The 13179-nt window shown below is 35.7% G+C and overlaps 3 protein-coding genes across 5 annotated transcripts; 1 reads left to right on the top strand and 2 right to left on the bottom strand.

Moving 5' to 3' along the window:
* Window positions 1–672: 672 nt before the first annotated feature.
* On the bottom strand, window positions 673–2255 carry LOC116024992 (exocyst complex component EXO70H1-like). Its single transcript, XM_031266042.1, has one exon. It carries the CDS (start codon window positions 2224–2226, stop codon window positions 784–786), a length of 1443 nt encoding a protein of 480 aa, XP_031121902.1. The 5' UTR covers window positions 2227–2255; the 3' UTR covers window positions 673–783.
* Window positions 2256–4690: 2435 nt separating this feature from the next.
* On the top strand, window positions 4691–8036 carry LOC116024691 (protein-S-isoprenylcysteine O-methyltransferase A-like). 3 transcript variants are annotated; one of them, XM_031265658.1, is made up of 4 exons: window positions 4691–4967; window positions 6239–6304; window positions 7142–7226; window positions 7347–8036. In XM_031265658.1, the coding sequence occupies exons 2-4, from the start codon at window positions 6272–6274 to the stop codon at window positions 7931–7933; spliced, it is 705 nt and encodes a 234-aa protein (XP_031121518.1). In that variant the 5' UTR covers window positions 4691–4967; window positions 6239–6271; the 3' UTR covers window positions 7934–8036. The 3 variants fall into 3 exon arrangements, with proteins under 3 accessions (XP_031121518.1, XP_031121516.1, XP_031121519.1); XM_031265656.1 differs by having other exon boundaries at window positions 4692–4967; window positions 6249–6304; XM_031265659.1 differs by lacking the exon at window positions 6239–6304 and having other exon boundaries at window positions 4692–4967.
* Window positions 8037–9879: 1843 nt separating this feature from the next.
* Window positions 9880–10665, bottom strand: LOC116024174. The gene has a single exon (XM_031265075.1). The coding sequence runs from the start codon at window positions 10663–10665 to the stop codon at window positions 9880–9882; it is 786 nt and encodes a 261-aa protein (XP_031120935.1).
* Window positions 10666–13179: the final 2514 nt, after the last annotated feature.

Below are 13179 nucleotides of genomic sequence, written 5' to 3'. Positions count from 1 at the left end.
CACCCTTGTACTCATGTGTACATCAATGTATGTTGTACTCATGTGTACATCAATGTATGTAAAGTACTAAGATGATGAGAGAATTCATTGTTCTTCCATAGGTTTAGAGATAAGGGAGAACAGTACTTCTAGGGTCTTGTTGAGAGAGAGAGAGAGGTGGAGACCCAAAAGTCCCTATCATGAAGAATTCAAGTACCTTTTATAAGACTAATAACCATACAATACCCTAGGCATACGTATAGTATTCATAAGGCGGTATAACCGAGGTATATTTTCTATCAATATATATATATATATATATATATATATATATATATATATATAGATCGGTGTTTCTCCCAGGTGAAAAATGGGATTAAATCTCAACTATTGATTTTGTCCCAAATGGAGAATAATTAAAAAATAAATGCAGTGGCATTATGATAATTTTGTGTAAGATAATATATATTTTATCTTTTGGTACATTATTTTCCTTCTTCGAGTGCATAGTTTTTCTTCTAGTTTATATTTACTTTATTAGCTTCTTGGAAGATGTGTGCATTTTTTTTTATTTTTTATTTTTTGTAATTTTCTTTTATTCTGATCAATTGATCAAGATTAGATTAACGACTTAGATGTGTTTTGTATAATAGATTTGTTATTTGGTAATTTATGCATGCATGATTTCTTTACTTACGAAAATGAAAACAAAAAATTGTATAATAATATCATGAAAATGTACATCATACATATTCCTCCTTTACTGTTAAATTTTATTATAAACAATTGAATTTTAACTTTCGATCAAGTCAATCTCTCATAGTTTGCTATGAACTGTTTCACCTTCCCTTCTTGTTTCGAAATCCAATCAGATCCAAGTACGAGGCTTAGATTGGAGCTTCGGACCTTGGAAACGACGTAGTTTAAGTTGTTGGCAAGGAAGAGGTAAGACAACGGCACGTCTCCGTAATGTCGCGCCTTGCTGTCTAGCTTACAGAGGAGCACGAGAACGAGCCACGCGAACTTCGTGGAGACGGTTGAATCGTCGTTCATGGACGACGGACTCGAGAAGTACGACTCCGGTAAGGGAGATTGGGACGACGGCGGCCAGTCTGCTATGATTTCGGAAACAGTGCCGCTGTAATCGGCGAGGAAAACGAGGAAGTTCATCACGTACCGAGTAAGCGGATGGATTGCGCCGCCTGGAGGTGGTTTTGTGGAATCCTTCTGTATCGCCGCCTCAAACTCCGACAACATTGCTCTAATGGCGTCGCCTAGCTTCGACACTGACGTTGCAGCCTGAGACTTCACGGCGACAGTAGAATCGAAGCTGAAAATCGATTCAATTTCCGGCGAGAGGTCCGAAACCGCCTCGTAAAGGTCCAAATACCGAAACATCTTCTCGATCGATATCTTCTTATATTTAGCCGCCAATTCAAGGAAACCAAACAAATTGATCGCACCGTCTTTAGAGATTTCGGCGAAACACGACTCTCTGATGTGATCGAAAGCCGAGAAGACTTCATCGCAGAGAATTCTCTCGCCGAGGAAAAGAGTTTTCACCGCGATTCTGATACAGCTCTGCCAATTCAAAATCTTCCTCTCCATTACTTCCCAGTCCATTTTTTGAATTTGAGAAGAATTGAATTTCTCAATTCCCAAATCATACAACGTCTCATCTATAACCGATTTTCTGATCATGTTATACACTTTCACGCATTCCTTTCCATATCCGGCTCCAATCATACAGGTCGCAATGGCTTTCAAATACGCAACCGCAGAATCGGGGATTGAAATTCCGGCGACTTTGTCCAGAACATCTCCGTCTTCCTGCGGAGAATCGCCTTCGGAATCTGGAACAGTTGACTGCGAGGACGCTCTGGAAGACCTCGCCGAGACGGTTTCGAGATCGAGAAAATATCGGTTCCCAGAAAGAATAGTGTAAAACTCCTTCTGCAACCTCTTCATGGCAATCTGCATCAAAGTCTGAGCACGAACAAGCAGCTCAGAATCCGAACAATGCCTAACGGAGAACCGCATTGCGTGCTGCAAGTCATCGACGCAGCCGAGGAACTGCTTCGCCTCCACCGGACTGTCCCGGAAGAGGTACGATATTCTGGCGAAAGTGGCAGAGGCCTGAACGTCCCATTTTCTGATCATCGGTTCGACGGTCACGATGGTGTCTCCCAATAGCTTTTCGCAAAATGTATAATGAGGCGGCGATGGCGACGAGGATGGGTTCCTCATATTTTCTGTGTCGCTGTTTTCTTCTCACAAAATGTGTTAGAATTGTATTGAAAGAGAGTTGGAGAAATAAGTATTTATAGAGGGAAGTCACGGGACGGTTGAAAATGCCGATGGGTGTTGACTACGCGGTAACGTGGAGTACTTTTTTGTTTTGTTTGTTAGTTTGTCAAAGTTTCAAAGGTCATAGTACTACGAAGTATATGTCTGATGTGGTAGAACATTACTCCGCAAGTCCGTATTATTATTATTTTTGTTTATTATTCTATGATTATACATCAGATAAAGTCAAAAAGAGATGTGTTGATTAAGTCCATCAAAGTTTGGGTGTGTTGAGTGATGGATGTAAAGTTCACATTTTTGACTCATAAAATAAGTGTTAATTTAATCTTTAATTATTACAAATTGTAAATTTGATCCTTAATTAGTCATAAAAATAGTTATTTATTCTTCTGATCAATATAAATATATAATTACTTATAAAAGTTATATTATTGGTGTCTAATATATTTTCAAAGATAAAAGCATGACTAATCCGTAAAAAATAAAAAAGTGATTAGTATCGTAATTCAATTTGGATCTCTTTACTATAAGTAAAAATTGCATTTCTAATTCTAATTCAAATTATAAGGTGACTGTAAAATTAGTTTATACTTCTCAATTATTATGAGTTATAAAATTGATAGTTTTTTAATATTTATAAACAAAAGTGACTTTGTTGGAATATTTTTTTTTTTTAAGATGATTATCAGAATCTGTGGCCATGATAAAAAGTTGCAACTAAATTGTAAAAGTTAACCTTTGACTTATAGTTTTGTGTCTATATTTTCTAAAGGATGTAGACTGCTTCTATTGTCAAATATTTATTGCAAAAAGTATAATATTTATGGTGCTTTATGGTGTATTTATGAGAATGGAAAATGATGTAAAAGTAGGTGTCCAACACATTAATTGGTTGGTTCTTCTATCAAAGTTCATGTTAATTCGATAAACTGTGTCTGTAATTATAATACTTTTTATTTTACTTTTCGCATTAGAACACACATAATTTTCTTTTCAAAGAGTATCAATATGTTCATTTTAATATCATCGTAGTGTTGGCTCAAGTGTCATTTGATACTTTTTCATTAATTAAATATTTTTAAAAATAATTCTACGGAATGTATTTTTTAGTTAAGTGGTCATTTGATATGATAGATATATTAAAAATGAATCCGGACTGAAGCAAATCAACTCAAAAGAAGATTGAGAGCCAACTCGGGCAAGGTTAGCTCAAGGTGGACAAGGCCAACCACGAGGTCGGCCCATGACTCAAGCTCAACCACCGTGGTGGGCTATGACATTGAAAACGGATGCCACGGTGAGGCTTAGCCGACAAGGTCAACCTCCGAGGTGGCTGGCCTCCAAGGTTAGCCAGTGGGTCGGCCTACGAGAACGGTTAGGCGAAGACCTATTCTCTTGAGTAACACTATTTTCCGATAGTTGGTTAGGCTTACTACTTTAAATAAACATTTTTTGTCCTCATTTAGGACATCTTCATCTTCATCTACTTGTCTTACCACTATCTATCTTGTAAACACATTACAAAAGTCATTAATACAAAACTTTATCTTTCCTACACAATATCTTGTCTTTATTTTTTATTTATTAATTATTGGTTTTGGTTAATTCGGTCCACCCAAGTTAATTAATTCCATCATTGGTGTTTTCATTGAGAGCTCGACATACAAGCTCGAGCGTGCTACCTACTATTAATGGTGAGGTTGAGGTCTAACTCTTGCAACTCTCATGATTCAAGCAATACACATATCACCCCGAGCGGAGACCGCCTCAATCAACTCATGGACGACGGACTAGAGAAGTACGACTCCGATAAGGGAGATTGGGCCGACAACGGCCTTTTCTTTTCAATATGTTTGGTTGTAATTTCAAATTGACATTTGTGTTTGAACAATAATTTTTGTATGAACTAATCTTATGAATTATAAACATTTTATTTTACTTTATATATTTTTAAATATACGTTCTTACTTTATATTTTATTAAAATATATTGATTTCATTATTTTATATTTTAATATGTAAACAAACATATTTAAATTTAAAACTATTTAAATTTTATGAAGATATCCTTTGTAGTCTTTTTACATTTATCAGCTTATCAAAAAAGTTAATTTTACCAAACACTTTTAAGCATAACAGTTCTTCCAGCTTCGAGCTTATAGCTTCTCAACTATTTTTCAGATTTAAGTTACTTTTCAGTTAAGTTTGCCAAATATAGCCATAACAGTTTAATTGGAGTAGCCTTTTTAAGTATACCAAAATTATTGATTTGGTGTTTGACTGTTTCCGGAATTAAATGCTCGAGTATAAAAATTAAAAACTCTACTCAATTTGGCGTCAATTATCTGTGTAAATCGAGGGATTCGAGGGTATTTATGAAATTTCACAGTGTTGCCCCGGTTCTCCATTTCTCCTACTTTTCCGTAGGCAGAGGAGGAATTTGATCGCTGATGTTTTTGCAGAGAGTAACATCTATTTCGGGGAAGGTTCGAACTCTACCGGAGTTCCGACTAGGTTGCTGTCCGTAAACAGGTTTCAGAGGATAAGCATCTATAACCCAGCTACATTTTATGGTATTCATGTCAGCTCTATACCTATCAATCTGGTAAACTGTTGTTGCACCAATCAGAAAATGTGCTCTAGCGCTCTCGCTCCATCTCCGTGAAGCCGATTTACATACTGGTACTGCGCTTGTCACTGGTACTCAGTGGAATCAAAGTTTTGATTTTTACTGCTTCTTTGTTCTACTGGTGTTAGTTTCACACTTTCTGCATTATACATACTTTTTGGATTAAATTATTTGAAATTTTTTTTTTTTTTTTTGAATTCTACTTCTTCAAAATTTGTGGTTAAATTTCTTTTTCAATTTTAAAAAAAAATTATTTTCTGTCTTCATTAATGATGTTATATCTCTTGCTTGATTCCTGAATACACACCAACTGTTAATGGAAGTTATATGCAGTTTTTGTATTTGTCTCAGGCATGCACACCAAGTGTTTGTTAAAAATCTGTAAAGAAATAGCTCTCTGTTCTCCCAAGAATAGAATTAAGAGTTAAAGAGGGATATTATTGAAGAAATTTTGGGAGAAACTCTGGAGATTTTTATCTAGCTAAGTATTTATACTACTATCTTGTATTCCTGTGCACAACTTCTTGAAGGACCTAGAAGTATATGCATTGTTACAGAATATGGTGTTGCAACTGGGTTATTTGAAGCATTTCTGTGATAGTACTGTAAATTGGCATATATAATATATTTGACATCATGCATCTGTTGTGTAGTTAGGACTTGGAATACTATGAGCTTTTGTGAGCTGTGTCTAGAAATTCATCAAATTTGTTGTGTAGTTAATTTTGTCACAACCTCAAGTTAGGTTCGTCACAGTTAGTCGATTTGAATTTAGATCAATTTGATGTAGAGGAACTAAGATGAATTTTACATACAAAATCAGTGAATTCCCCTACTTGGGGCTCACACTAGCAAGGTGAGTCTAGGTCCATGTAATAGCTTCAACTCTTTCCTGAAGTACCACTCTTTATTTAATTTTCAGTTGAGTAAAGCCCTCTAGAGCTCCAATGAAGAACCAATCCCATGTTCTATTTGTATTTGTTGACACTTTACTGTTGCACTCCAATATTTTAACCACTAGGTCAATCCCCGTTATTAATGAATTAGATACTAATTTGTTTTTTAGATTTCTTAATCATGGTAACAATTTAAGATTCTGCTATATTGTACACATTAACCTTTTAAGACTTGATTGTAGCAGTTTGGTGAACAGGGTATTTGAAATTTGTCTGTAAACTATCAATTTTCTATTTACTAGAATGAAATGCAATATTAGTTGGGTGAGTTCTACTCCTCCCCATCTTTTATTTTTAAATTTTATAAGTGTCACCTCAAGTGCTGTACATGTTAAACCTAAATATGGAAGAGTTTATGTATTTGGTAGTTTGTCTCAGGGGGTGAACAGGGTATTTGATATATGCCTCTAGACTATTGCAGCTTTCACTTTCTGGTATGAAATGCATTCCTCCTTTCTTTTTATTTATTTTTCTTCGAGTCATTTCCATTTTTGGTCCTACTGTTATTGGGGCATTGCCAATTTTAATCCACTTCATTAATTTTTCCACATTGCGGCCAATCTTATTTAGTCATTGCCACTTTTAGTCCAACGTTAAAATTTTCGTCAAATAACCATCCAAAACAAGGGTATTTTGATCTTTTCATGCTTTGATCATCTCCTTTACCCTTTGTAGAGGTTTTCCTTACAGATTTTCATCCATTGAAGAGGTCCGGCGAAAGCCAATGCTTTGTAATGTGGCTCACATGGCTTTCGCCGGACCTCTTCAATGGATGAAAATGTGAAAGGAAAACTACTGCAAAGGGTCAAGGAGATGACCAAAGCATGAAAATACCAAAAATACCCCTATTTTGGACGGCAATTTGACGAAAATTTTAACGGTGGACTAAAAGTGGCAAGGACTAAATAAGACTGGTCACAATGTGGCAAAAATTAATGAAGTGGACTAAAATTGGCAATGCTCTAATAACACTAGGACCAAAAATGGAAATGACTACTCTTTTTCTTCTTTAATTTTCACATCATTCGACTTAACTTTCGTTCCAGAAAAAATTGAGTTTATTCAATCAAATGAATAAGAAGTGTAGTGATGTTTTTTCTACAGATTAAAATTTTGTATATTTAACTCTTACATGCCATGCCTTGGAATCTGATGTTTTATGCTTCAGCATTGTTTGTGACTTCAAATTTTGTTGCATCTGTCTGTTTACTTATTTTCTTTCAGACCTGACTTGCCCTTTGACATATGATTATATTGACATTATGTTGCAGAAAATGTCGTTCTTAAAAGATCTTTGGTTTGATTGTGAGGCCCAGTTTATGTCACTGGTTTTACACAGCTCTTCAACAATTTCAGGTCTGAATTAGAGTTCAGAATGCAAATTTTCTTAATTCACATTCTTACATGATTTGGTTTAAGTCTCATTGAAGTTCTTCCAAGGAGCAGTTTGTCTATTGACTTACCCTAAAATGACAGAAATTTTTAGCTACACGGCATTAAGACAATTATTGCAAATGTTCATTGCAATAATGTTCTTCCATGTTTCTGAGTATCTTCTTGCAATCACCGTTCACGGGAAGTCCAAAGTAACGCTCAAGTCCCTTCTTATCAGCAAAAACTATATAGTGGCCATCATCTTTTGCCTGTTAGAGTATCTCGTCGAAATATACTTCTTTCCTCATATCAAGGAACATTGGTGGATAAGCAATCTGGGCCTGGCAATGGTTGTTATAGGTGAGATCATCAGGAAACTAGCTATTGTAACTGCTGGTCAGTCCTTCACTCATCTCATAAAGATCTATCACGAGGAACATCATAGGCTAGTTACTCATGGAATCTATAGATACGTACGCCATCCCAGCTATTGTGGTTTCTTGATCTGGTCTGTTGGTACTCAAATCATGCTTTGCAACCCAATTTCAACCATTGCATTTGCGATAGTTGTCTGGCGATTCTTCTACGTGAGGATACCGTACGAGGAATATTTCTTGAGGCAGTTTTTCGGTAGTCAGTACGAGGATTATGCCAAAGGAGTTCCTTCTGGAGTTCCATTTGTGAAGTGATGCTCTTATAATTTGTTAGTAAGACATTTGACTTACCTGTAACATGTGGATTGGCAATATAATGCTAGTTTTGTGAAATGGCCAAATATCATGTTTGGACTCTCATGTGTCTCTCATGGCTTATATTTTGTTTGATGTCTCATGGCTTATATTTTGTTTGATGTTTTTCATTACACAGGGAGTGAGTAACCGGTGACTTGGTTTAGGTATTAATCTGTGCCTATAATGTTTGAACTTAGTTTTATATATGCAGAATGTTTTTTTTTTAATATGATGTGGCAATGCTATGTATACATGCGATTCCCAACCTTTCATATAAACACAATCTAAGAGCCCACTGAACAAGTACAAGAAGAGCCTGATGAGCTTTGAGGCAATAGTTATACCATATATCTTGCAAGGTGGACTCGTCACAATTTACATATTAAATGTTTATAATTTATATATTAAATGTTCACAGTGAGGATGTTCTAAGGCCCGGAGTTCCTTATCTGAGTGTTAGTGAGACTCTACTCTATCTTGCTAATTACACTAGATATGATATTGCCATCTCAGTGAATTTACTAACCAGGTTTAATGCTTCTCCAACGAGAAGACATTGAAATGGAGTAAAACATATCCTCGTATATCTTCAAGGTACAAAAAGATCTTGGTCTTTATTTTGAGTGTAACTTGGATATTACATTGGTGAGTTACTCAGGTGTTGGCAATGCCCAGTTATGTTTTTCTCTATAGAGATATAGCTATATCTTAGAGGTCCGTTAAATTGCAACCTCATTTAATCACTCAGAGATCATTTCTGTATATGAGGCCTCACGAGAGTATATATGGTTGAGGCATCATGTCCAGAGCTCATGAGTATCACGAGCAAAGATAACACCCCCACTATACTGTATGAAGACAATGTGGCATGTGCAAGACAGATGAGTAGTGGGTACGTTAAGGGGAACCTTACAAAGCACATTGCACCTTAGTTCTTTTACCCACATTTACTATAGAAGAGTGGTAACTTAGAAGATTGTTGTCTTTCAAGTGGAGCGATAACCTCTATGTGTACTTGAATGGATAGTCTAAAAAAAACCTATGATTGTACTCTTTTTTCCAGCTAAATTGATGTAACACATAATTTCACATAAGCCGTGTACTCTTAGGGTGTGTTTGGTTCGCACATGGGAATCAGAATCGGAATGGGTATCAAATAATTGGTAATGATAATGGGTTTTGGTGAAAGTATTTAGCATGTTTGGTAGTAGGGTGGAATGGGAATGATTATTAATAGTTGAGGAAGAAATGAGGAAGGGAGATGAAACCCTTATATAATAAGGGTATGGGTTTTCTCATTAATGGGGTATTCCAAACCCATAGTAGCATTCACAAAACCTATCAACCAAACACAAGCAATCACTTTCATACCAATTCCTTATGCCTAAACCCACCAACCAAACACACCCTTAGTTTTTCTAGCAAGGCTTTTAACTAGGCATGAGTATGGTAAGATTAAAAAAAAAAGTTACTTTCATTTTTGGCCCTAAACTTATATGTGTCATTATACTTTTAGTCCTCTTTTTTTACAAAACATCCCTTGTTGATCCTAGTATTATTGTGGCATGATCATTTTTTCATCTGTCTTTTTCAAGTGCAATTCGTGCCTCCGCAAAACAATGATAGACAAAACACTCTGACCCGTGAATTAGAAAATTTTCCATTAAAATAAATATATAAATATAGCGGGTTAACTCACTTTGTATTAAAAAAAATTTTGAAATATCATTGTATTTAATGTCATTTAAACATGTTTGTTGACGGGAGATAAAAAATGATTATGTTACAATAATACTAGGATCAACAGGGGGTGTTCTGAAAAAAAAAAAAAAGATTAAAAGTAGAATGGCATTTGTAAGTCTAGAACCAAAAATAAAATTAAGTCAAAAGATAAAATGGAAAGATTAAAAGTAGAATGGCATTTGTAAGCCATATCGACGTTTGTCAGTTACTGTCGCGGCGGATGGAGTTGGATTAACTTGCTGTTGCGTGCCTTCGCTTTCCGGTGTCGGTGTTTTGTTCAAATCAACGTTTGATGGTTGTGTCTCCGGCGGTTTGACATCCGGGCAAGCTTGTTCTCGGTGGCCTACTAGGCCATAGTTAAAATAGACAACATGCAATCCTTCATATTCCACCAACTGAACGGCATCTTGAACCCACACTTCGGAGACTAGAGGTTTGTTGAGGTCGACTTCTACTGCTGCTCTGGCGAAACGCCCCTTGGCCGCGATGGTCGTCGTTTTGTCCAGTTTCAGCGGTTTCCCAATGCTCTCCAAAATGCTACGGATTGTGTCGTCTCTAAAATACTCCATAGGTAGGTCTGGCAGTCTGACCCAGACCGCCATCTTATGGAGCTTAGCCGTACGAGATCTGAATTCAGGTTCCCACCGCTGAGTCACAAGGTAATTGTCAAACAGCTTCCACGGACCATCCAAGAGAGCATGGAGGTAGTCATTCTTATTATCAAAACGTGCAATAAAGCAGCCGTGTCCGATGTCAATGAGAGTCATCTTTCCCTGTAAATTCCATAGAGTAGGCAGTAGATGGTTTAACGCATTAAAGTGGATCGACTTACCAAGGTACTTTAGGATCAACGCCATCTTCCAAGCGCTGCAAAGTTCCTTGCGTAGTTCTTTGAAGAACGTAACCCTCGGTCTGTCATCTGTAGCATCATATGTATTTAACAACATTTCAACAATTTTGTTGACGGAGGACCAAAAATGGTTATGCCACAATAATACTAGGACCATATGTGGATGTTTTGATAAAAGAGGACTAAAAGTGGAATGCCACCTATAAATCTAGGACCAAAAATGTAATTAACTCAAAAAAAAAAAAACTAAGATAAGTGTTTCGTAAATAGTTTTTTCGACTTAGCTTATTGATAAGTTAAAAAAAAAAAACCAAAAAAAAAAAAACTACTTGGAGTAATTTTTTTGGCATCAAATGGTTACTCGCAGATAGTAACCATTTAATTTACTAAACATTTACCAACAAACCGCTAATACTACCAACTGGTCAAAATAGCTAACACAATTAATTAGCTATCAACTAACAGTTAATTATCAAACACCCATGATGGATACCACCGAGTAGGGTACCCAGTCAGAAGTGCGCCCGGTACCAAGAGCCTGCATCTCGACCGTGTTGCCCAACAGAGAAGCCGTTCAGACAGGTCGGATGCTCGTCCGATGCTGGCAGTCAAGTTGTGGCGCTCGACCGGGTGCAGCACTCTAAGGCGGTTAAGTAAAGACTCAAGAGATTCTCCTAGATTTGCCGCCCGATTTCCTTTTTCAACATTAGTAAAGAAATATGGCGACTTTGGCAATTTTCCTAAGTCCAAATTTATTAATTTCTTCTTTCTCTCCCTCTAAAAAGCCCATTAATCTTGTATAGATACACCTGGGGTCACATTGTAAAGGGTTTTGAAATCAATTCTCTTACAATTGCTCTGTCAAAATTCTCTTCCATTATTTTTTCTCTTATTTTACAATTGTGTTGGTCTGCCGTCTAGCTATCCTGTGATCCTAAAACCAACAACCCCAATCTATTTTTGAAGTATTCAAATAGTCATTTCTATGAATAATTAGTGGTCAGTTTTCTCTTTATTTATGCACACAAGTAATATCTTCTAAAATGCTAGGTCACATAAAGAGTTTTTTCCACTTTTGGTCCTATGACTTTAGTGTCTCCGTCAATTTAGGTACACGACTTTCATTCCTGACATAAGTAGTGCTTGACTTTAATTTTTTTGCTACTTTTAGTCCTTGACTTTGATTTTTTTTTCCACTTTTAGTCCTTTCGGCCATTTGAGCTACAACTTTTAATCGAAATCAACAAACTGTTGTGCCATTAAGGTTAAAAGTGTCTTGAACAAAGAAAATTTGAATAATATATATGAAATTCAAAATTCCTGTTACATGTATATATATCAATATGGGGTGTGGGTACAAGCTCTGGATATATAGTCCTCTGATTCTTCAGTTAATGTCTTGAAGACTCCATTGAAGGGCCTCCGGGTTTCAAGTGGCTTGATCTTCAGAGAAGAACTTATATGCTTGTTCTTCTGAAGGGCCTCCGGAATTATGTGGCTTGATCTTCAATAGGAGGTTTAGATCAACATGATAGGCATGATTTTCAAAAGACGAACTTTTACATTTAGGATCATGAGGCTTTTATTTTCATGATCATGATATCTAATTCTCTAAATAAGCTACAAAGCTATTTTTATGATTTTTCCTAGGATGAATACATAGAAATAAAAGGTCTTATTTATAGCTGTAGGATAAAGAGTTTTGATAGGTTCAAACTCTTTAGATATTATCTAATTAACAAATTAGATAATATCAATATTATCCAAATACATTTAAATATACTAATATTGATAAATAACAATATTTAGCAAATTTTCAGTGTCAACAAATGCCCCCTCGAGACTTGCTTGTACGCCACTTGAGAGCATGTAGTGCAAGGAAGTCTCGACACTACAGTTAAAGATATAATAAGGCCGTTTTAACTCGTGCCAAGGAGATATGGATATCAGGCCGTTTCTACTCGTGCCAAGGAGTATGGATATGAGGCTGTTTTAACTCGTGCCAAGGAGTATCATTTAGCTTCCTCCATTTCAAATTTCATATGGGGTTTGCCCCCATATCGGTGCCTATGAAGAGATGAGAGGCAGAGCTGTCCCACTGGGCGTGCCAATTTGTAAACAAAGAAATTTGAATATATATATATATGGGATTCAAAATTCTGGTTACATGTATATATATCAATATGGGGTGTGGGTACACTAGCTTTTTTCTTAAGTCATCATTTGATACTTTTTTATTAATTATTTTTTTAATAACCTACGGAATGTATTCTTTCGTTAAGTGGTCATTTTACAAAATATATTTACCTAAGAAAAGAATTAAATCAACCCGAACTTAAATTTATTTTTTATAATTTCAAAGAGTTACATTTATTATTGTTTGAAACTTTAAAAAATATTCACATTAAATATACTAACTTTTTTCATATTTTTAAATTATTAAAAAAATTGAATTTTCCTAATTAACAGATGGATTATAAGTATATTACAAAATACAATGCATTGGTTGCATATGCGGAGTTATTTATTAGTCTCGCGGGTTGACAGTTTGACACTTTTGTTGTTTTATTATTCGTTAAGTTAATTTGTTTCATGTCTTTTTTACAAATAC

The sequence above is a fragment of the Ipomoea triloba genome, chromosome 7, assembly GCF_003576645.1.
Source record: "Ipomoea triloba cultivar NCNSP0323 chromosome 7, ASM357664v1".
NCBI lineage: Eukaryota > Viridiplantae > Streptophyta > Magnoliopsida > Solanales > Convolvulaceae > Ipomoea > Ipomoea triloba.
The sequence above is the reverse complement of the archived record's forward strand: the minus strand, read 5'-3'. Positions and strand labels throughout refer to the sequence as shown.